We start from the raw sequence: 24,194 nt of genomic DNA on the forward strand, positions 1-24,194 counted from the left end.
AGAAAATAAAAAAAAAGGGAGGAGGAGAGGGAGTGCCCCAAACAGAATCATGGGAGAGGAGGAGGAGAAAGACAAGGGAGAGGATGAGGATGCAGTGACCCAGATAAATGGAATGAAGAGTTTCAGAATGAGTCTCCTGTCCTTAGTGCCACACCCAATCAGGCCTCCCTCCTGTCTGCTGACAGCACTGCTCCCATTCTCTGAATTTTTGTGAATAAGTCAATCAGAGGGAAATATCTGGGTTGTCCCAGTAAGAACAGCGACCATGGGCAGAGCAAAAGAGTTCATCTTTTGATTTTATGTTGTAGATTAAGGCTTTTAAGGCTCTTTAAGATGTAAAGGTTTATTATTTTCTCACATCTATCTTGTCCTCTCCTCTTCCTGACCCTTTTCTGACTCCACCATCCCCTATCATCTGACTATTACCCCTCCCCCTCCTAAATTCACACCCATCGCTCTCCTCCTCCTCCCATCTCCCACAGGAGAGTTGGTTAAATGCAACACACCATGATGTGAGGCCAGGCATTGTTCTTCAGCAGATTCTATACCATAGAAACAGGCTCTCAGATGGATTATTTATAATCACACACACAAATACAGACTATACCTTAAAAATTATTTCAATTTAAATACAATAATGATCTATTGTTCAAATTGTGTTACTACTGATCACTGCACAGTGACTGAATGTGTGCGCAAGCATTCCTCGAAGTGCTATTACCACGTTTGACAGCAGGTGAGTTCTGCGCATGCGCTTAATACCGGTCTAATTTGTCAAGCGGGCGGTAAGCAGAGAACCACAGACACTAATTTCTATCAAGATAAAAGCTTCAATTTAAAAGCTTCAAATTTACAATTACAGCGTGGCGTTATCACGGTAATAAAAGTTAGGCAAATTATTAAAGAAATAGTAGGAAATAAGAGTATCTAATTACATTGTTTCTTTTTTTTTCCTGAGTTAAACATAGTCATCATTTCACAGTGAAAAGTGACATCTGAAGAGTATCAAATAATTGAAATGATCCATCTATTTATTCTCTATAGCTGCTTATCCTTGCAGGATTGCAAGGGGTGAGAAGCAGAGTCCACCCTAAAGAGACCACCAGCCCATCACAGGGCAACAGTTAACTTATTTGGGAAGAAATGCTGCATGGCGTCTTGGATTAGCAGAACATGTTGGTTCTGTCATTTGCAGAGAATGTTAAGGCTGCTATGTTTGAAAGCTCTCATTCTGAATATATATACTTGCTTAGTAACAGTGGAGGACTGAATAATTTTTACTTAATGTAACTTTAATTAGCTTATGACTAATGATAAAGTTAATCTTGCTGTGCTTCTCAATCCTGATGCAATCACTGACTATAACGTTGTAGCTGTAGTTTTCAACAAAAGGGTTTCTATTTCACTTAAAATCCAACAAATTTAAATTTATTGTTTCATTAATATCAAGAATTAACAGGATTTTTTAAAACTGTTAAATTTGTTTATGTACCAAATATTGCTAGAGATAGGATTTATTCGTAAGCGTGCCAAATTTATTTTGAAAGAGTCCATACCGGAAACGGACAATTGCACTGTTGTACTTTACTCGAAAAGGCATCTAAGCAACCTCCAGAGAAATAACACCAGGAGCTCCTTTTTTACTGTAGTTCCTCCCTAAAATAATGTCTTGTATCCCGGGTTTCCAGTCTCTGAGGTGACCGGGATCAGCAGCAGCAGCAGGGATGGCGCTGGTCACCGTACAGCGGTCACCGACACCGAGCACCACCTCCAGTCCGTGTGTTTCTGTAAGTACTTGTCATCTGGATTGACATTAGTGTCAGTTAGTCCCAGCAGTTAGCCCCGCTTTTCCCAGTTTGTTGGTCATGTACATGGGAGGCTAACTTTTATAGCTGCCGGTATTTTACTGTAACATTAAAGGAAACAGTTTCAGCCATTCCACAGGACTAGAAGTTTGGACTTCAAGTTGTTTGGCTTTAGCACAGAAGGCAGACTTGGGTTTATAGGTGTATTAAAAAGTTATTTTTTAAAACTTAGCTATTCATCGTTAGCATTATGTGGCTGATTCACTTCCTCCACTAGATGGGGTGGTGTCAGAGAAGTCTGTCTTAATTAATAGTGGTTTTAAACTCTTCATTAGCTGCTCAAGGTGCTCTTACGCTAATAGTATATATATTTTTTTGTCCATATTAGCTTTCTTTGTGTTTCATCGTATTGACTTTACTGATAAAAAGCAGCCAGTGAAAGGTTGTAGGTCAGTAGAGCAATAGAGAGGAAGGTCGCTGCCCCGGAAAGCGGGTAACTGGTTCAGTCTTGTCAGTCTCTGTTGCAGGCTGTGAGGCCGTCCCGTTATCCGCTCTGACACACTCAGCAGGCTCTCCAGCCTCCTGGCAGATCTAGTATAAATGTGCTGGTGTGGCTGCCAGAGATAAAAAAAAATAAATAATAAAAAAAAAAACTTCTCTCATGATTGTAACAAACTGTGAAATGCTGAAGGGGCAGCGCAAATCTGAAGGGCCTTACTGTAAGTTTAATTTATTTGGTGATGGAGAAAACCATCATTAGATGCTTCATGCAGTCGAGCTTATTACAATGGTGGCTATATGGCTATATTTATTTTTTTTACTTGCAATATGTCAGAACACATATTAAATAAATAGTCTTTGCATGAATTTTGTATTTAGATTTGCATGGACCAATAACCATTACCCGTTATTACAACCTTAACTAATGTAATGTTAAAATATGTTAAATTGAAAAGTTTATTTTTGCTATTTCTATAGCTGATAACAAATGACATATATTGTAACGCTGCAAGCTACACATTTAACTAATTGCATACAGTTTCTCAATTATAATGACTCATACCCCACAGCCATCCCCCCCTTCTTTACAGAACTAATTGGAATGCCCCATTCCTTAGAAACCTAGGGTTAAAGGTTAAGAGATACAATGGTATTCGGCTAAAGTGTAGCAACGCTGACACTAGAGAAAAACAGCACCCTAAGACAAACAAATGCGTGTCATGCAGAGTTGATAAGATGCTAGAAATTGTGCTGCTTAAACTAAAACTTTTAAAAATGAATGAATAAACGAATTAAAACATATTAAAATATGCCGTAGTGCAGTTCTTGAGCTGAAACAGGAGGTTCAATATTTTGGACAAATTTAGTGTGTTGACAAGGCAATTCCTGTTTTGCAGACTAATGGAGTTGAACCAACAGATGAAGGAAATGTTATTACATTCTCAGTGAGAGAGTAGAAGAAAGTGGTGTGAAGATTCATGTTTACTCCAAATGTTCTCAGCTTCCTGTTGTTTATATCTGGAAAATATCAGGCGAAGAACGATAACGCGTTAAGCCAAAGGAACGGGTGCAATATGAGTATTTCAGCAAAAGCTGCTCTTAATGGCATTGGGTTCAAGCCGAAAGTCATTCACCAAATGATTGATTTTTGGTGAATACGGATTTCAAAAGCGAGACACTGAAGCGGTGAAGTGATTGTATACGGAGGGTACCAGCTGCTTGTCATGAGACCCGTTTCTGTTTGGGAGCAGCCATGTGAGCGCTCTTGTGAGGTGTCTGCTGCTGCAAGGGAAGGACGAGGCCGAAACTGTCAGGAGGAAAGTTGTCTGGAAAGCCCTTCAGGGCTGACTCTGATCAGTCTCTTCAGTAGTTTTTATTAAAAACGTAGCTAAATAGGCATAAAATACTTAAATCTTTATTTAGATTTTATATGAACCCAAGACTCTATTTGACACCCTGTTTCCATTTATTCTGGCCCTGATCCCTGTTTTAAACCAGATAGTTTTTCTGAAATATGACAGATTATGACCCCCCTGATCTAACCAAAATGACCAATCAACCAAATTCTTAGTTGATTGCTCTGTTTCTTCATCTGGAAGCAGTTGGCTCTGAATCGAGCCGACGTTATTATATTTACTGACAGAGGTGAAAAGTAGTTTAGTTAAACAGGCATGCAGTAGCCCGATTCAGTCTTCTAATTCTCGGTATGACCACTCCCCTACTCTTACATGTGGAGAAATGGTAACTATGGCGATCAGCTCCCACCTAACATCTAATGGGATATGGTTTTAAACCTATATGACAGGTGCATAGAGCTATATCAGTGTTATGTGTGAGTACGATTAGCCTATAGCTGTGTTATATATGCCTACAATCTGCTGAGAAGGCATTTCCTCAGGTGTGTTTGAACAGGAAGCATCTGCTCCAGTTCCTGCTGTGTATTCTGTTTGGAGCTCAGTTTGCTGATGCAGGGATCACCGTTCGGGCTGCTGCCTCTTCCAGGCCAGCTCACATCTGCAGCAGCACACACAAGAACGGATAAAATTGAAGCTTCGGCTCTTCCTGACCCAACCCACAGCTGCATCCAGCTTCCTCCATCTTCTTACCTCCATCATTATCGTCTTTACTTTGTTTTCCTCCCCGTTTTGTGATTGAGATGGGGGGTTTTCACAGCTAAAAATGTCTCTATTATGTTCGCTTTGGCCTGGTCGGAGTTGGCAAATTGATGCCATAAAGAGAAAGTTGTCAGATTTTTTTTTTGAAGGGATTACTGAAGCAGGATGAGATTAAAGCTGTGCTGGTTGCAGGGGTGGGGGGAAGGATGATTGCGTTTTGGAGGGGGAGGCAAGCGTATGGTGTGGGGGTGCAGGGATGCAGGGATGAGGGGATGCTCAGCCTGTAAACGTCACTTAAAATACCGGCCTGGCTCCGTTTTATCTGATGGAAAAGCTCCATGCTGACACTCCACTCTTGCTGCCACCCACTCTAGCTCTTGTTTATTCAAGAATAATTGCATCTTGACACAGCATGTGATGGAAACATGTCACCCAAATGTTTTTATTCATGATGATTCTTTTTGTTTGTTCAGAAACAAAACTGCTTCTGGCAGCCTAACATGAGGAGATGGAAGCCCTGCATAAATATTTCTGTGTACGTGTTCCTCTGCAGGAGTCGGGGAGTGCAGAGGATGACCGCCGCTCCCAGCCCAGGAGGTGAGAACATTCCCTGTTTGATCAGGTCATTGGGTGGAAATGATCCTCTTTCTGGAGGAACATCCTGTTAAAAAGCTGCAAGTGCATGCTGACACCACTAGGGGGAGACTGCATAATGTGTTTTTTTTCTTCTTCTTTTTAAGGGTTTCAGTACATTATTACTATCATTGTTATTTAATTGTGGTTTTATTATCCACTTATAGACCAAGTTTCATTTTAGTTATTCAAGACCACAATGTTGCACTCGGGGTGTATCAAATGATGTGTCAATCAATTACACACTTTGATCTGGGATAACATTATGCCCTCTTTGCTGTGGAATCCTTTAGACACCTGAATGTGCAGCGGATCCTTTAAATCCTGTAGGGTTTCAAGTTGGGACCGCCGTCGGTCGAGCCCTTTATTCCAGCTTGGTTTGGTTGAGATCGGTGAACATTGGAGGCCAACTCACAACTTCAAACGTGTGTTACGCAAACCATGCCTGGGTTATTTCTGCATTGTGTTAGAACACATTGTCCTCCTCAGAGACGCCATCACAGAAATCTGCTTCCACCTTGACCGGTGTGTGGCTATGCAGATTCTATCTTACACCAGTGGTAGTTTCTCCTGTCTGTTGGATCGAACAACACCGGCCAGTCCTCACTGCCCTTGTGCATTACTTACCCTTGACCCTGCTGCTGGTCAATGTCTTACTTTCAGGAGACATTGACCAATGGTCAGATCAGAAACATCCCACAACGCTGTAGCTTTGGAGATGTTCTGAGCCAGTTATCGAACCATCGCAATTCTTCTTACTGTGTCTGGTTTTCCTGTTTCTAACACATTAGTTTTGAGAATAAAATGTTTACTGGATCTCTAACCCACCAACAGGTGCAATAGTTGCGAGGTCACCAGTGTTATTCAATTCACGTATTAGTAGTTATATTGTTCTTTCTGACCAGGTTTACTTGGTTAAATTTTAGGGAAAACCAACCAAATGTGTTTTTGTTTTCATAATCTGAACTCAGTGTGTTTTATTTTGTCTATATTTAGAACAAAATTTGCAAGAGTTTCGTAAAGCATAATTGTCATGTCATATTTGTGCCAAAGGAACAGCGAGACCTTAGTTTCAGTTACTTGTGCAAAGATAAATGGCGCCTTTGTATGCATCTTTCGTAAATATTTGGTTGACCTACCAACGTCACGGCCTGTGGTTGATTTGCATAATGCAACCTGACAGTTGTGGCAGAGTTGATTTGCTTTTGACGTGCACAGCTAGATGGTCATAAAAGACTAGAATGTCAACACTTGTTCTTTTGTTTTGTTGCCCTGGATGGCTCTGATGTTGCAGGGTCACGGCCCTCTTTAGATCTGTTTGGACGTTACTTTGAAAAATGTATTATTATTTTTTTCTTTTTTTTGCTCAATATCTATTTGGTGGTTTTTTTGTGCAAATGTGATATTTTTCAGAAATGCACAGGTTTCCCATGGTTGCTGATTGCCCTGGAGTCAGTGCTTTGGGAGATTCTAGCAACAGTCATTAAAGAGGGAGTGGAACATGAAAGGCGCTGCAGCCTATCCTGGACTTTGTAAGGGTCTTTTGTTGACTGAGCTAACGGCTGAAGTGCTGTCTTCATAATCTAGATTTATCTTTTCACTGTCTCCTGCTTTCATGGGTACTAACTCATTCATTTTTACTGCAGTTATCACTCTAGGTACTGTTGAATGTAGCATACTATAAGACAGTAAAACTCTAAATGCTGAACTCAGTTTAACATCTTGGTTGTGAAGGCCTTCAGGTTAAAACAGTGGTTTGGGGACAAAGTTTTTGTCCAGTCAGCAGGCTGTAAACAACAAACTGAACTAAACAAATTACAGCAGCTCTCTTCAAAAATCCAGCAAGCTGCAAGAAAAATGTATTTCAAGACTACTGTGAGTTCAGACTCTGCAGGATTTAGTGCTATGAGTTTAACTAAGACAGATTTTTTTTTTTACTATTACTTGCTTTTTTATCCCTCTCAGGTTGGAACTGTTTACAGTAAAGAACATGAGTGAAATGCATTAGTAAGGAGCCTGCTGAGGCTCCCTTTGCCTTGCATGCTGGAAGGAGAGCTTTCAGTCACATGCTCTGTCATACCTCAGAGTTAATGTACACTAACTGTCAGAGCTGGGAAGTGTTCATTCTGCACGCATGCATCAGACTGACGAAGGAATGATATTCAGCAGCATTGGGAATTTACTCCCTGTACAATGCAGAGATGTAGGAGAAAAACTGTTCACATAACTGGAGTTTTCTCCTGCTGTATGAAGCGCTGCATATAAAGCCTCTCCTCCACCCGGTGCTGTACACTGCAGATCAGCTGGCTTAAAAAAAAAAAGATTGCTACACTGTTTTTCTGGCTGAGAAGAAGTGGTAAGTTAACATTCTGCTGGGAAAAGCTCAGGCAATCATGGTGGAGGTAAAAGTTCATAATGTAGTTCATCACCATAGCACCTTAGTCTACTTTTGCTCTATGCCAAACAAAGCAGGAAACATCTGATACTCTGAATGTATATTAGTGTGTATGCTATATGTTGTTTTTCTTATCCTAAAACTGTAAGAATCATTTAGGTTATTCTATATTTTCTTAACTCTTGTATAAATATCAGGGGAAAAAACACAGTGAGCATTGTTTTCCTACCCCACCACGCATTTACACAAACACACACATTTATTTTGATTAATGTAGAAGTTTAAATCCGTGAAAAAACATTTCAATTTTTAGATTTCATTTGCCAGCAATATTCTTCTAAGGATAAGAACTGATACAAATTGACATGTTTGTTAAAGAAGTGTATTATCTGTAGTGCATATACTGTAGAACTCAATGTGGGATTATTGCTGATATAACTCCTTTCTTTAACATGCCCTGATAGACATTAGAACCCCATGTGGTTTCAATTATTGGTTGAACTCATACCTTTGGCGAGTGTATTCAAGCACTCTCACACACGCACACACACAAGGCCCCCACTTCACACTGTAAAGTATTTTACAATTTGGCTCAGTTACCCGGCTCCACATTTCAGATTCACTTTAGCGAAGAGCAGGGTGCAGCCAGAGGTCTTGCTGTGTGACCTCTGATGTGTATTACATAAGAACTTGGGTCCAATTAGCTGTGCAGGCCCCACCTCGCATCGATGGTGCATGCCAGTAGGGCCTGCTGAGACCAAGAGGGACCTTCCCCCTGCAGTGCAGAGTCGTTGTTTTTTTGTCTCTTTTTCTCTCTCTCTTACCCAGGCAGCTACTGAGTGACTCTTACATTGCCTGTCTTTGTGTCAATGTCTCTTTTGCACACAGACGCACTCAAACAGCTGTCTCTCCCCTCCTGCACCACGCCACTGAAGTATAGCGTTGCTGGCTGCAGTGCAATAATGAATCTCTCTCTCACTCACACACTCACACATGTAGAGACATATACTGCTGCTGCCTCAGGGCTAATACTGTCAAGGACAGAGTTGGCAAAAAGGTGTTTTTTATTCAATGTGCTGCAACCATTTTCTTTTTGCTGAGTAAACATTTAAACGAACAGTGAAAGCAGTGAATCAAGTTTTTCTGAATCCTCACCTTCCTGAGGATAAACTGCTGCAGGAATGTGCCCAAAGCACGTCAGATTGTCTGTCTGTATTTGAATGCTGGGATTTCCTGAAAATTACCTTTTCAAATGTTTATGTGTATATCTTTATGACCCTTTAGCATTGCAACAATAAAAAAAGCCACTTATTTAGATTTTTTTTAAGGCTAAGTAAATTAGCTAATGTGATTTCTAAGATTTACACAGAAATCATTTATTGGCTCATTTGTCAGGGTTACTTGCCTAAAACAATAAATAAATATTGCAGTCGCCATCTACTGCAGCAATGTGTGGGGTGATCTGATATCTCATGCATGAATTGCATCAGTAATGTCTAACTTGTTTAGTAAACAGTTCCTAAGGTGATATGTAAGCCAAAAATACAGCCTCCTCCAAGCTCCACCTTCTCTATTAGCCTTCCCTCACCCTGGGTGTCCGTTGTGTCCATGCTGTGCAGCATTTCACGTCATCATATTGTTTGATTAGTTCTGTTTGCCCACAGCAATAATCAGGGTTTGTTTGAGATATTTAGCCCGAAGCATCAAGAGGCTCTTACTTTAACTACAGCAAACAAACGTGATTCATTGTGACTGCACTTAGTCATAGATACTTGCCTAACAAGTCTTTGTATTGTTCTGTATCCATGTTATGGGAGTCGTCCAGCAGCTCCAGTGCCAGGTGCACACAGGCAGAGCAGGTTAGTCGGGCCAAGAGTTTAAAGCGGCTGCTGCCGGAACAAGAAGAGCAAGCAGCACTAACGATCACTCCGACAGAGGAAAGCTTCTTAAACACCGGCTGCTCCTGTGCGGACATGCCTGTTTGGGTTTAAAGGTTTTCCTCTGTCATTTGCAGCTTTCTGTCTTCCTTTAGTGCACCTGCTGTTTAACACGGAGCCCTCCCGCCGTTATTGTCCACACTGGCAGTTTTGCATTAAGCGGATGTGGTTAGACTAGCATGGATTGCATTTGCACAACATGTCGATCTAATTGGAATGGGTTGAGCACCTTGCAAAAGTATTCATAACCCTTGATTTTTTTACCCCCTCTGTAACTATGAACTTCACTGTATTTTGCAGAAATGATAGCCATAAGCCTGTGGTTTTGTATATTTAAAGACCAAAAAAATGTGCTCATATTTCTTTGAAACATAGGCTAATCTGTGTCAGATTGAGTGCTGTTTGTTAACATCAGTTTCAAATCTTGTTAGTCTGTTGAATTTATGCCTTAACTTCGATTTTACCTCTGACTGTATGTTTAGTGCCATTCTGCTAGAACAGAGGTGGGCAATCCTGGTCCTCGAGGGCCGGTGTCCTGCAACTCTTAGATGTCTCCCTGGTCCAAACACACTTCAATGACATAGCTGAATCACCTCCTAAGTGCAGTCGAGTTCTCCAGAGTCCTGCTAAGGACTTCATTATTTGACTCAGGTGAGTTGAAGTAGAGATGCATCTAAAACTTGCAGGATACCAGCCCTCGAGGCCTGGAGTTGCGCCCCTATCAGGTTTCCTTCCATTTTGCCACCAACTTTACCCAGTTTCACTTTCCCTGCTGAATTAATCACAGCCACGACTTTTTCCCATATGTCCCTAATGTTCCCCATCAGTCCTCTGAAGCCTTCACAGATGAGCTGTATTTACACTTGAGATAAAATCACACACAGGTTCACTTTGATTAAACCACAGAAGCCAGCTCTACCTTCCTCCTGTGGTCCCAAAACATGCACGGTAGCTTAATTGGTTAAGTTGCATGCTTGTTTCTCCTTTGTGTTTCTATGATGTCCTGTGATCATCTCTCCAGTGTGTAGTCACAGTGACCCTGCGAGGTAAGCTGGTGTGTAGACAGTTAGTGGATGAATGGTGTCTGGCCCTGTCCACACAGACACAATTTCAGATGTATCCGCAAAAGTATTTGTCGTTTATTGATCTTCCTTTTTTTTTTTGTTGTTGTTTTGTTTTTCCAACTGGTGAGTCTTTTTCATCTAGCCGCCTTGAGAGCTTACTGGTTCTCCAAGGTTAAGAGCCCACATCATAAGTGGGTGGGATAAGTAGCTGGTAAATATTTAAACTGAATGTGTTGCAGTCTAAGCCATTGTGTGGTTTGTTTTTCATCTCCTGGACTCATTTTATGAGCATTTGAAATCATAATTGCTGTTTCAGCACATTTTTTTTATCACAGCACCTTAAAAACCTTTTGTAGTTTTGATTATGAATCTTTCTAAATGAAAGGGGAGTGTGTTTATAGTATAACACGGTGCCAACAGTAGCTTATCTTCAGCTCGGGGGTTATGCTAAACATCTGGCATCAATCATGGACTTATCAAGCAGCAGAATGCTGGAGATTCCACACACACGCGCATGCACGCACACACGCACGCATACATACACACGCACACACACACGCACACACAGGTTGACCTGAAAGCCTTTGCCCGTTCCCTGGAAGTGACAAAAGGGAAACACGCTGCGAAAGGCGGTTGTGCAACTGGCCTGAGGCTCAGCTAAACACCACAACACACTCTCATGTTACCAGTCCTCAGAAAAATAAGTTTCCACTGTGCTGGTAAATTTGATGACACTAAACAAGAGCGCATAACAAGAACACTTAATGTCTGTTTGCGTGTTCAGCCCGCTGCTTGAAGTTTGTCTCAAACCCAATGTGTGATGGAAGCATTTTCTGATGGGAAGCAAAGCACAGCAGGTGTAGCTGCATTCGTTTTATCTGTGGCGTAAGCACACCAGGACATTGTTACCAGTTGATTTAATATTTTTTCTAAAATATTTATGCTAGCGCATCAAGGAAACATTTTTAATGATTATAGCACTATTGTTAGTTGGTGTTTATCTGACTTTGATGGAAGTAATAAAGTCAGTGAATAATCCTGCCCTTTATGGTAGCATTTTATAATGATGGATTCTGTCATTTATTATTTTGGTGTTGTAAAGTAACTTCCTGGTCATGACAAAATCACTTTGTGCTATTACCTGTATCAACAATGCATCATCATATCTAGGTGTAATTTCCATCAGTAGTTATACGTCCTGTAGAAAACAAAACGTCAATGACTACTGGAAAAGTGGCACTGAGTAAAATTAGAAACGTGTTAAAATTAAAAGGCAAAAACACAATTATTCATTGACCCAGACCTCACAGAAAACTATTACAGCATCCTGGAAAGCACCAACTCCTGAACTAAAGTTTTTTTATTTTTGTTTATTTTTTCTGTAGATCAGAAAACTGTTAGCATTCCTAACAGTGATCCGTTTCATTCGGTCAGACTTATGCTGGATAACTTCTCCGATGGATTATTTTCAAACTTGAGCTTCTCCCTCAGTGTTCTGAAGCCCAGCTCCACCAGCTAGTCAACAGGTCATCTGCTGCAGATGGTTTTGGTTTACAGTTTAGGACACTTGGCACACATTAGTGTGAAAATAATGAAGGCTGGGGTTTTACTGTGTTTTCAGATTGCTGTCAGCTTACATAAAACCACACATGCTGGCACGCCTGTGGAAAATAAAATGTCGAATTGGCCATAAAAGGAGACCAAACATTACATCTCATGGAGTATCTCAGTTTATATGTGAGATAACTATGATGTAGGGCTCTATTGGTCCAAGAGACTTCCAGAACCCCAGTTCTTCTCTTCATCCAGGATTGCACATGCTCACTGCTGCAGTGGCTCAATAAGTTGAGTCTGTTTCTCATTTGTTCTCTTCCCTTATGTAACCAAACCACAAGGTTTGTGTGTTATGGGAAATGGGTGGAGGGACAATTGAAGTCTGACTGCAACCTCAAAAAAACCCATGTGGATTTAATTCACTATATTACATTATCATAATTATAATTACACCCCAAATTGACTCCCTCTGTTACCAAGGCACTCGATCAGCTGATTGACTGTTAGTAAAATCATCGCATAAAGGATTTGTACTTACTCAATAGCTAACATACCGCTTATTATTTTTTTTTACCTTTTGTTTGAAGTACGGTCTTTCCAAAGGAAGGATTTTTTTTTTCAAATCTGAAAAGTGTGGTGTGCACCAATCCATCATCAGAAAATAAAAATACAAACACAGGATTTTGGCAAAGTTTTTGAAGAGTCAGTTCTGCTCCTGCTGTCATTAAATAAAGATTTTCTGTAGTCCCAAAACGTACTTGATTCATTAGGGGAAAAAAGGTATAACATATTTTTTTTTTCAAGATTCGTTAAAATGTAGCTTTATTGTAAAGTTGATATCATCTGTAATTTTAAGATTTTTCAATGAGTACTTTCCATATTTATGAAAGTAATATAAAAGCTTGCTGAAAAACTAAAGCACCTAGTTCGCAGCTGAAAACCAAATAGCATAATAAAACTGGTAAGGATTAGTATCGATTTGTTGTAGAATTTTGCATTCTAAAACTGTTGTGTTTATAATTTAAGCCTTTATAATAAAAAAAATAATCATTTACGCTTAAAGTTAATGAAAGACATGGTATTGGAGCCGATATCAGGGGTTTACGAAACAAAAATGATAAACAAAAATTGTTAGAGCCTATAAGAGATTGCAATAAATTCAGACCTACAATAAAATGGTTTAAAATAAAATGTGTTTGTGTGAATGGCCAAAGTCAGTCCTGAACCCAAACCACTCCAGTCATTTGGCACTTTAATGAACTATAAATCAGCAACAATGTGACATGTGGTAAACTAAAACTACCCAGCTTTTTTCCAAAGTATTCCTGATAAGAGCACAGTGAATCGAAGAGGAGGAACTAGACGGTATAATAAATCTCGAGCGTAAGCAGCAGCCTTGCGATTGTTTTGTGAAGAGCTGTTTTGCTTTATCAGTTGTCCATGCTGAGTTCCTGCTCTGCTGGGTGTGGGCGGGGCTTCCTCCTTCGTCTCCTCATTGGCTCCTCGTTTTTCCCAAAAGCACATGGGCGATGCTCCGCCTCCTTTCTGACTTCTCCACTGAGGGTAGACTCAACCAAGTCATATGTCTCAGTACTGTATACGGTGACGGAGTTTCTGATGTAACAGAAATGAAGTATGTCGACAAAACGCCACAGGAGTCAGTCTAATATTGGACTTTTTTTGGAAATGATGGACAACCAGACTCAACTTTCGGCGACAGGGAGACACAGCGCAACATATAGTTTCCCTGTTTAATTTACTGCAACAGAGTTTACGACTTTTCTCTTTTTTTTCCGGTACTGGTTTCGGGGAAGATTTCGCCACTTTTTCACAAGAAAACTCCACTCGCTTGAACTCTTGGGTTGTGGGAGCACATGACTGTGAAAGAGGAGCAGAAGCTTTTCCTCCAACCGAGAGCACCTGACGCCTCTTCTCCTCCTCTCCTTCACCCGACCCTCCACCCTCCAGCCACCGACATGACCCTCGGAACGATGTCCGGCTCTGAGAGCTCTTCGGCGGTCAGCTTCTGCTCCTGCTGCGGGGCGAAGATGGTGCCCTACTTTAACGACGACGCCGTGGTGTCCAAAAATCAAATCAACCAGTTGTAAGTTCAATCAGAGGCAAGACTGTATATCATCCCCTGTAGTTGGAATGCGGTCAAGTTGAATTAAACTGAGCAAGTAATTATTCAATGTACTACTTAGATTTAAATCAATTTAGATTAGGATAGTTTTAAAGTAAAGGCTGACTTTTTTTCTCTTATTAATTTTAACACAATGAGCTGTTGCATATAAGTTTTGCAATATGAGAGCAGACCATTTCCTGATGATGTAGTAGCCTTTACTCATCCCTGAGCTTCCTTTTGACCTAACAAAGACATATTGGTGCTCTCCAGGTCCAATGAATCATCCAACCTGTTGAAGGAATTCAAACACACTTAATAAATGGATGTTTCATGACTAATTCTGTACTTTTTATAAGCAGTCATCATCTGATTGCCACATCAAGAGATTATCAGGGACATTTTCTGCTCCTATCTCTTTGTTTGGCTTTGGGTGGAGGATATCGTTTGATCTTGAAACTTGCAATAGTTGTTAAATGCAGATTAATGCCCAGTCTTGCTCAACCTGTGACTCACTGTTTGATAATGTAATGTGGAGACTAAAATCATCTGGAGAGCATGTCACTCAGTGAAATCCTAATAGAATAAAGTCACAGACTTGAACATTTGAAACTACTTTGGCTCTGTATAGAGCAGCTGTAGGCTTATCTCCAATCCTGCTGTGTCTGCAGAGGTCGGTGTTTGTTTTTGTTGGAGATATGTACGAAATGATTTAGTTGATTTGTACATGTGGTCTGCCCTTCAGAACAGATCAAAGGCTAGCATGTTCCAACATTTCTAAACACTCCTGCAGTGCTGGCTCTGATAAGCCTCACAAACTTGGAGAACCACAAATGAAGAAATCAATAAAAAAAAAATATTAGTGTGGCAGTTTTTTGTATCAGCACAAACTCGTTTCAGGTGTATGCTGTGGGGCTTTCAGTAGCCTTTTGCTGTTACTTTCATGGAATCGATGCGATGCAATCGTGTGTGACAGTGGCATTGTTTTTCAGCTGTTTAACTCATGACGTTGTGGTGTGGTGGTTGAGAAAATTGGACATTTAGCGTTTATAGGGCTGCAACCGGCTTTTAGGGAAACTTCTTTTTCTCTGAATGCGAGTTTGATTACGGCCGGTTTATGGGAAGACGCTGGTGCAAGACACACCATGTACTGGCAGTCACATGTTTGCAAAGCAGCCGCAGATGTGAGAATTTAAATTGCGCTTGTTCCAAATGTTTATACATCAGAAATACTTTACGTTGCACTTTAATATGTCTTTGTTTAGAAGTTGGTGACGGTTTTGTGATGTTGGATATTTCTAGTGGAGTCTACACTCTGTCCACCTGCTGCAGTTCTCACCTGTTCTATATTCCTTGTTTAACCTACAGGAATAAAAGCACTAAAGTTGCATGCTCAGCTTAGGAAACTGCTGAAGTTGATGATGTACTCAAAACCTGAGTTATTAGGCGGAATAATGTTCAAGCAGCACCTTTATTGGTAATTACAATCCCAGGGTCTTGCCCCTGGCGCTAAGTGTTACCTGTGATTCCTTTGCATCCGGAGTGTCAGTATTATCCTGCCAATTTTAGAAATGCCCATGAAACCTTTCTTCCGCTTCACCTGTGGGGTAGTGTTATTGTGCGCAGCTTCCAAGGTAAACAGAAAAGCCCCAATGAGGAAGTTCAGAAAATATTCAGAAGAATTTCAGCCACTGGTTAAAAGGTACCACTGCTTGCTCCTCTTTGTCAGTTCCTGCAGCGCGTGTGACGCATCACAGGCTGTAGGGTCTGCGGACCTTTTAGATTTTCTGATTTTCTTCACCGTGTCGAGCAAAAATCAGTGTTTGTGTTGCAAGTCAACAGTTAATAGAAGCTATTTTTAGTTTAACCTGGTTTAACAACTTTCCCTTTATCACCCTCCTGTACCCACTTCTCTCTATGTCCTGTTGATGTTTAACTAGTTTGTTTTTGTTTGTTTTCAGTCCTCCTTTTTTAGTTACGTGGACAATATATACAGTTTTATTTATTTGTCTTCCAGTCATAGTGGTTGTTACATATTCTCCATTAGGCAGGCACCTCTTGTCTTCGCTATGGGTTGTATTTGCCTCGGGTTCAAACTCATAAGGCCATAGCAGGGCCTGCCGCCGTATAGAGCCAGGCCCTATATATATCCCGCTCTCTCCTCTCCACAGTGACTAATATGGGCAGGAGCAGGAGGAGGGGGTCACCCAGTTATCTGCCCACTATGCGGTGTGGTCCTTACATAGTGAGGATTGTGTCTGGCCGTTGCCCTCACAAGCCTGCCGCCTCACTTCGGTCCAGAGCCGGGGTTGGTTAAAAGCCAAATGCATGACCCGCCCATTCTGGACTGACTGGGTTTTCTTTCTTTATCCTTCACCCTGCAAAGCCCGCTGCTGCTTTACACACTGCACATGTGGAGAGCATTTTCAATGAACTTGGTGCCCTCTTGCCATCCCCTGGACGGCTGGCTTTTGACTGAGCAGGAGACCATGGGATATTCTCACATTGGGGCAAAAAATACTTTATGGCTAAAACTAAAAATTATTTTAGTAAATGATTATTCTAGTAATTGATCAGATGGAGAAGAGAGCACATTCTGCAGATTTACCACTTAAGCCATTTTTACAGTGTTGAAACACATAGAAAGAGGCAAATAAATATTTCAATTCCTTTTTTAAATAAACAGGTGACGCTAAACTTATGCAACTTGAGGAGTTTTGTGTAGAATGTTTGCAGACAGTCTTTTTTTTCTTAAATGCATAATTAATCTAATCCTTCAAAGACTCCAACATTTAGATTTGCTGTACAGTTTATTTCTGCTGAGTATGTTTTTTTTTTTCTTATGTCCTTTTTTGAGGCTGTATGCTTAAGTTAATGATGAATCGATTACTAAATTAGTTACTGATTATTTCAACAAACAATTCATGACGGCTAATCATGATATTTTTCCAAACAGACCAATTGATATTTATACATATTCTAATAAATATTTATTGCATTTCTTTCAGCCAGCTGGCCAACAGTGAGCAACAACATAAAGAGGGGGACTTTTTAGCTTTAACTTTTTTTTTTTTTTTTTGAGCCTTGAAACTGCAAGTTTTAAATAACTATCAAACATAATTCAGTCCCACTTGTATGAAAATGGAGTTGGACACTGTTTACAGTAGTTATGTTAGTAATCCGCATTTATCAAACAGGTTATTGTTCTTTATCTTTGTGCCATCTCCATGTGTCCACACAGTCAAATTCATGTTCCTCTCAGTCTGCAGCATGAAAACAATCTCAGTGCTGAAGTGCATCAGTGCGCCTCCACTGCTGTGTCACAGAGAGGCCTCTCTGTACAGTAAGGCGACTGCTCTGATGAATACAGTCTATCAATAGCTGGGACTTTTAAAGGACTGCTCTATTTTTACCCCTGCATTCGAGAGTCTGTCAGAGCCGTCACTTCTCCGAGCATCCAGCTTACGTTTCGCTTTCTCTGTTTCTTTCTGCAGGTGTAAAAGCGTATGTATGCACCTCCATGGACGATTTTCAGGGAGAGCATGAGTGTTGCATTACAAATGACATTGCTCCGTAGCCCAGTTTATGCGTGGCCGACGCCAAGTACAGTACATTAGTCAGGAGCGGGACCACAGCGGGAGAGGATACAGTAAGGGCAGGAAAAGGAAGGAAGATAAAAAGTGGGACACGCTTGCAGGAAGTAAAGGAAAATATGTGAGAGAGAAGAGAGAGAGGAAACAGCTGGGTCAAGGGTGGGTGGGTTATGGGAAATGAGCTCAGCACAAAGCTGTGGTTTTGTTTTCGCTCCCATGTGTCTGTTGTCTCCAGATTATCACCAAACTCAGGAAGGTTTACTGGATGGAAGAGAAATGAAGTGGATGGCAGGAAGTTGAATTGACTACATCACCATTCTTATTTTTTAAATTTTTTTAAAGTGACATGAACCTGAAGGTTTATGACATAAACCTGAAGGCTTGAATGTGGTTCACTGAGTGCATCATCGCAGCCAAAGGCTAAATGCTTTATTCATCACTGTGGTTTACTATCGCATAAATCCTCCTAAGCACGTCACAAGAAGCACGCCAAATATCTTTACTTGATGTCGTCACCTACAGTCGATGACACCTGCTGAACTGCACTTTACGCATGTGTGGTCTCATTAGTTCCTACACCCGGAGGCTACGAAACCAATGTTTGTTTTTTTTATTCCACGTGGAACCGGTCTGTCTGCTCCATGAATCAGTTTGTGCTCTTGCTACAGTAGCAAGTAGTATGGAGAGAGAGCTGCAGGGTAAACTCTAATTGCATTTGACTTGTTGAAAATGTCGTCACCGCTGGTCGAGTCGAATATTCAACAAATAACTGGAAAGGAAGTCCGTTTCTAGGCAAGTCAAGTTTATTTGTGTTGCACATTTCAGCAACAAGACCGTTCCAAGTGCTTTACATCATAAAAACATAATACAGTTACAATTATGAAACAAGAAATCGATGTTACATTTTGTCCAAAATCATCAGGTTTCTGTAGAAACATTGACAGTTTAGCTGGTTAGCATGGATGAGGCTGCTCGAGTATCTGTGCGTAGAATCAGGACGGCAGCTTGTTATGGAATCTGTTTGAAACTCCCAAAAAGTCTATATTGTAAAGACTGTTCCATCCATCACTTTCTCTGAGGTAAAGCTAGAATGCCAGGAATGCTGCGTCTGCCGGCCAGATTGTAACGCCTTACTCCACTTCTCTAATGCAGGATTGTTGGTCCCGTATATACCATAAGCACGAAAAGGCCTATTTTATAGGTGTTATGGGGTGACTCATGCATTCCCAACATGCTGTTTTAAGTTTAGTGTAAAACCCTGACCTCACTTCATGATGTGTCCTTCTCAGCGAAGTGACCTCAGTCACACTTAATAAGATTAGAGAAGAACCAAACCCAGTTTCATTCAGGCCAGCTCTTATCTTGTGGAGGAGGGCTCTCTCTCGCGCGCACCGTCTTCCCTCATGGCCCCCTGCTCTCCTCCCAGTCTTCCTCCCCGTCCCTCCCTACTGGCAGCTGTTAGCGCCGTTAGACTCTGTCAGTGTAATCCAGCTGTGCGGAGGAGCAGGGAACATTGTGTTCTGAGTTCACGTTGGGGCTCGGGTCTTGTTTTGCCAGCATCGGCGTGACGATGCTGGGGTTTTGGGAGGCACGGCCCACAGGGCTGTATGGCGCATTGTGACCCGTGACACAACCAGCCCTATTACCGGTCCAAAGCTCACGCTTGTGTTTTTTGTGAAGCGAGGGTCAACATGTGCGGAGGATTACAAACGCGGTGATCTTTAATGGTTACTTAAGTTTCACCTCAGATTTGTAATGTGATTAGATGGAGTGGCGTTTCAGCTTCCTGTCCGCGTCTCATTTTTCTTCGTTCTGTTCTGTTCCAGCATCAGTGAGAGTTTCCTCACAGTGAAAGGTGCAGCCCTCTTCCTCCCCAGGGGCAAAAGCCCCACGTCCAACTCTGCACCTCGCATCAGCCAGCGCAGGAACAAGCATACGGGTACAGACTTGTGCGCACGCATGCACGCACCCACACACACACACACACACACACTCGCACACACACATGAAACACAGCTGCAGTTTCTTCAGATAACTGAACTCATTTGAAAGAGTTTACAGCCAAATATTTTCTGCTAGTTGTATGTGGCAGGGTTCATAAGTGTGCTAGAAATCCTTGATAATACTTGAATTTCAATGAGATGTTTTCAAGGTTTGGAAAGTTCTTGATTTCTGTATAAAGTCCTTGTAAGTGCCTGATATTCAAGCTGCACAGTCTTGTAATAAAGTGCAGTCTAATGTTTGATTTTAACTTTAAACAGCGTTTTACAAACTTGATCTTTTTAATCTGATATTTTTGTACCCCTAATAAAAATACATATTTTTCCTCACTGTCTAAAGTTGTCAGACTAAATTTTTCTTGCTTTATTTTTTCAAATTTAAATTTTTATAAAATTAAATTATTTTTTTTAAATAAATTTAATTTTAATAATTTCCAAAAATGTTTATATTTGCTAAAAGTTAGAAAACAAAGTACTTTTTAAGAGCTCTTTTGTAACTTTATTTGTATATTGTGTTTAAGCATTTAATTTGTTTCTGCCTACAAATAGACTAATATGTAGGAGACTCTCTTATGAATTCCTTCCTCAGAGGAATTGACACATTGTCATGGGTTTTATGTTTCTTTGTTTTCTAATCCTTGGATTAGCATCCAAAATAAACTGAAACCAAAGCTAATTATCTAAAACTTTCTTTTTTTTCATCCTGCAGGCGACCTCCAGAAACATCTTCAGACCATGTTCACTGTGCTGCGGCCTGAGGACACCATCCGACTGGTTAGTAACACGCCACCTCAAATCACCTCAAAACCAAACATCCCGGCACTGTGGCATGCTGACGGTACGATCAGTCACAGCGTACGTCAGTGCCGGGTTTCACTTCTTTGTTGGCTGCCATAAAGAACTGAAACTTGGCTTTGGGTGTAAACCAAACATAAGAAAAGACGATGCTTGGAGAAAAGAGGGGTAGTACATCTACTCGTCCTTCACGCTGTAGCGGGGGATTAAAAGATGGCACAAACCTTATAGTGAAGTTTACAATGTGCCTCTAAGCCAGTGTTGTGTATGAAATCAAAACAAAACCAAGTTGTTTCTCACGTCTTGGTTACTGTTTTTCATCTGTCCTCACAGGCAGTGTGTCTGGAGAGCGCCTACCCTCAGGTGACCCGCTACATGGTGGTGGTCTCCACCAACGGCAGGCAGGATACAGAGGAGAGCATCGTGCTCGGCATAGACTTCGTCTCCTCGGATAGGTCAGCACCCTTGCAACAGTATACCACTATGGTTTGAATGTTAGGATAACAGCTCAGCAGAGACTTCAGCTCGTTTCGAGGGTTCAGCTCTGTTTTCCATCTCTCTGTGCTTCTTAACATTGGACTTTCCTCCTGTACCCATAAAGCACCACTTTTCAGTCATAATTGTGCTGCTGCCCATCATACTAACCAGTGATGTGTTTATTGATGTCTCCCTGCAGCTGCTGCACGGTGGGGCTGGTTTTACCTCTGTGGAGCGACACTCTGATTCACTTGGACGGAGACGGGTAAGTCGCCACACCTACGCCATGCTTCCTGCCGCTGCCACCCCCTTCCCCACTGACTGCTAAAGACTGTGTTTTAACTTGCAGGTCTTACTTGAAGCTCTTCTGCTTACATGGCGTCTTGTCTTATAATCTGCTAATTCTGTGTCTCTGCAGAGGCTTTAGTGTGTCAACGGTGAACAGGGTTCATGTCTTCAAGCCGGTGTCTGTCCAAGCCATGTGGTGAGTAACTTCTGTCTTTAGAACACACTGTGCTGTCCTTTTTGACTTTGACCTCCGTCAGTTTTTTTCTCATCTTCCTTCTTCTTTTTGGTCTTGCTGTTTCTCAGTTTTCCGCTCTTCTCTCGTACACATGCCAGTGCAGACTCCTCATTTCCTCATGTTGTTATCCCTCTGCTCTTCCTTCTTACTTCAACATCCTCTCATTGAACCCCAGCTCAGCACAGTACAGCCATGTCTCCGGACAAAGCTTTGATCATTCTTCTGGTGTCGGAACATTAAACATTTGTACTCCGTCTTCAGGCTCATGGGGAAATCTTCCTCTTTTTGTTGCCGCCAGGTCCGCCCTGCAGTCGCTGCACAAAGCCTGCGAGGTGGCTCGCTGCCACAACTATTACCCAGGGAGCCTTTTCCTGACCTGGGTCAGCTACTACCAGAGCAGAGTCTCTTCCAGCCAGTTTTGTGTCAACGAATGGAACGCCATGCAGGATGTCGAGTCGCACCGTGCCAACTCCCCCATCCTCTTCACAGACCTGTGAGTGGAACAGAAGCATAAACTCTGAAATCTGATTCACAGAAACAAAAAGGTTTTTTTTTCTCCTAATGAACTATATTATACGTAGAGTTTTGCAGAAGCGTTTATATTGCTTGAATGTTTTATGAATTTGTCACATTACAACCAACAGAAAAACAGTTAAGTGGTCCATGGTAGCTCTGGAGGAGCTGCAGAGATTCCACAGCTCAGGTGTGAAAATCTGATGACAGTTCATTGATTAATTGCATAAAAAAATGCAGATTTTCCATTTAACCACATAGGAATCAGAATGCCTTATTGTTAATGTACCGAAGCACAACAAAATTCACTTACTTTATTAGCCATTATTTTTAACATTAACATGTGAAAAACTCATTTCCTTCCGTTTGACTTGAAATCAATACTGTGTAGGAGTGATCTTCTGATTATCTTTTGGATTAAGTGATTAATAATTGGATAGCAAAAGGTATTAAGATTTTGTCTGAACCAGGTGATGCTAAAACTGTCAATGAGTTCTGTGTTTAACATATTTACATATTGAATGCAAAATGTAAATATTGTTTGTACTATTTTTTTGTTCTTTCAGCAATTGGCCTTTTTTTGAGTTTGTAAGCTCCGGTTAATGAGTAATCAATTTAATTAGTTGACCATTATTTCAACAATCCTTTCATCACAATTAATCATTTCAGCACTAATTGAGTGAGCTTTTAATTTTAAATGCACACCACACTTTTCAGAAAAAAAAGGATTTCTGTTGGTTTAGCACATAAAATTCTATTAAACTAAGTTCTGGTTATAATATAATAAAACGTAGAAAGATTCATGGACATTCTGTAATGTAGGAGTTTCTTCTGTGAACTTATGAAATACGCAGCTTTTATAGCAGAGAGTGTGCGAGCTATCGTTAGAGCGGCGGTGTGAACTCTGACCCCGACACGTGTAAATGCATTTCAGAGGCACTTTTTAGGAGAACATGATTAGGCTTCAAGGAAAGACGGGGGAGTTTCTCTGTAGCTGGCCAGTAGATTATGCTTTTCTGACGGGTGGAAAGTTCTGATCTTCATTATGCCTGATAATGGCCATAAAACTGTTTCCTAAAGAAAGAAACCTTAGGAAGTAAAGGAATGATGCCCCATGTCTTTGCTAACAGCAGGGAATTTCCCGTCCGAGCTGCTGGAGTCACACGCCCGGCCACCGAGTCGCAGCGTTTCTCACAGACCCTCAAGTGTTGAAAATAGCTGAGCCATTCGCTGGCTCGATTTACTTTTGGAAAAAATGAAATCCAGACGGAGCCTTTGGAAGGTAGACGGGGAACGGACAGAGGCAGGTGGCAGGCAGAGCTTAATTAGTTTGGCTGGTTACTTTCAAACCTGACAATAAAAAAAGTGTGTGTTTACCACCTGCCTTACCAGAAACACTCGACACCCTTTGCCCTTGGCAAAGGCGTGCTTGCCCTTGAATGATCTTATTGTTCATGTCACATGTGCAGTTTATGAGTCTCCGTCAGGTAATTTATTATTTTTTTCCCATACGGAGACGGCTGCCAATGCTCCACGGGCTGCCAGTGTTTGTTGACACATCAGCTGGTTTCCCGGTAAAATCCGGGGAGGTTTGTTTTTGTCTTCGACACGCAGGTTTTACTGTTATTACCTGGAGGCCTCTTATCTAGCTTCAGTTCAAGGAAGCAGTATAAAATTTCCACACTTCAATAGAACCACTCCTTGTATCGTCACTTACTGGACACACACTCTGACTGGGTTTGTTTTTGTTCCTCACACTGTTTCCATGCTCAGCTAATAGCCAGACACTGTTGGAACCTCTGCAGGCATGTCAGGGCTTGTTCAGAGGTTAAAGTTTCACTGGATGTTTGTCGCTTTAGCTTTATTTCTTGATAAGCTTACTTGTATATTTGTGATTCTTGTACACTCACATACACTGTTCTATGGGATGTTAAATGAGGAATTCATACTTAAGAAGTTAAAACAAAGAAAAAAGGAAAACATAAGAGGAAGCGCACATATATGAGCTGAGAAGTTTCTCTCTCCAGAGACGTAATTAGACCACTTGTTGGTATCATCAGCGCGGCGTCCAGAGGCTAAACGCGTCTCTTGGCAGAGCTTACAGAAACAGAAGCATACGTTCTCAACAAGACGACTTTGTTTTGGATTTGCCAGCGGGTCGCGCTCCC

At 41.3% G+C, this 24,194-nt stretch overlaps 1 protein-coding gene across 3 annotated transcripts in view; it reads left to right on the forward strand.

Moving 5' to 3' along the window:
• The first annotated feature begins 1,576 nt into the window (after nucleotides 1-1,576).
• Nucleotides 1,577-24,194, forward strand: part of ssh2a (slingshot protein phosphatase 2a) — a 28,257-nt gene continuing 5,639 nt past the window's right edge. Inside the window, exons 1-8 of one of the 3 annotated variants that reach the window (XM_008426045.3) lie at nucleotides 1,577-1,787; nucleotides 4,974-5,017; nucleotides 19,545-19,657; nucleotides 20,428-20,492; nucleotides 20,847-20,968; nucleotides 21,190-21,255; nucleotides 21,409-21,474; nucleotides 21,812-22,006. In XM_008426045.3, coding sequence (XP_008424267.2) covers nucleotides 1,725-1,787; nucleotides 4,974-5,017; nucleotides 19,545-19,657; nucleotides 20,428-20,492; nucleotides 20,847-20,968; nucleotides 21,190-21,255; nucleotides 21,409-21,474; nucleotides 21,812-22,006 — 734 coding nt within the window. In that variant the 5' untranslated portion in view covers nucleotides 1,577-1,724. Of the gene's footprint in view, nucleotides 1,788-4,893; nucleotides 5,018-13,389; nucleotides 14,108-19,544; nucleotides 19,658-20,427; nucleotides 20,493-20,846; nucleotides 20,969-21,189; nucleotides 21,256-21,408; nucleotides 21,475-21,811; nucleotides 22,007-24,194 lie in introns of those variants that run through there. The other 2 variants (XM_008426046.3, XM_008426044.2) reach the window with 2 other exon arrangements.

The sequence above is a fragment of the Poecilia reticulata genome, chromosome 13, assembly GCF_904066995.2.
Source record: "Poecilia reticulata chromosome 13, P_reticulata-male-v2, whole genome shotgun sequence".
In the NCBI taxonomy this organism is placed as follows: Eukaryota; Metazoa; Chordata; class Actinopteri; order Cyprinodontiformes; family Poeciliidae; genus Poecilia; species Poecilia reticulata.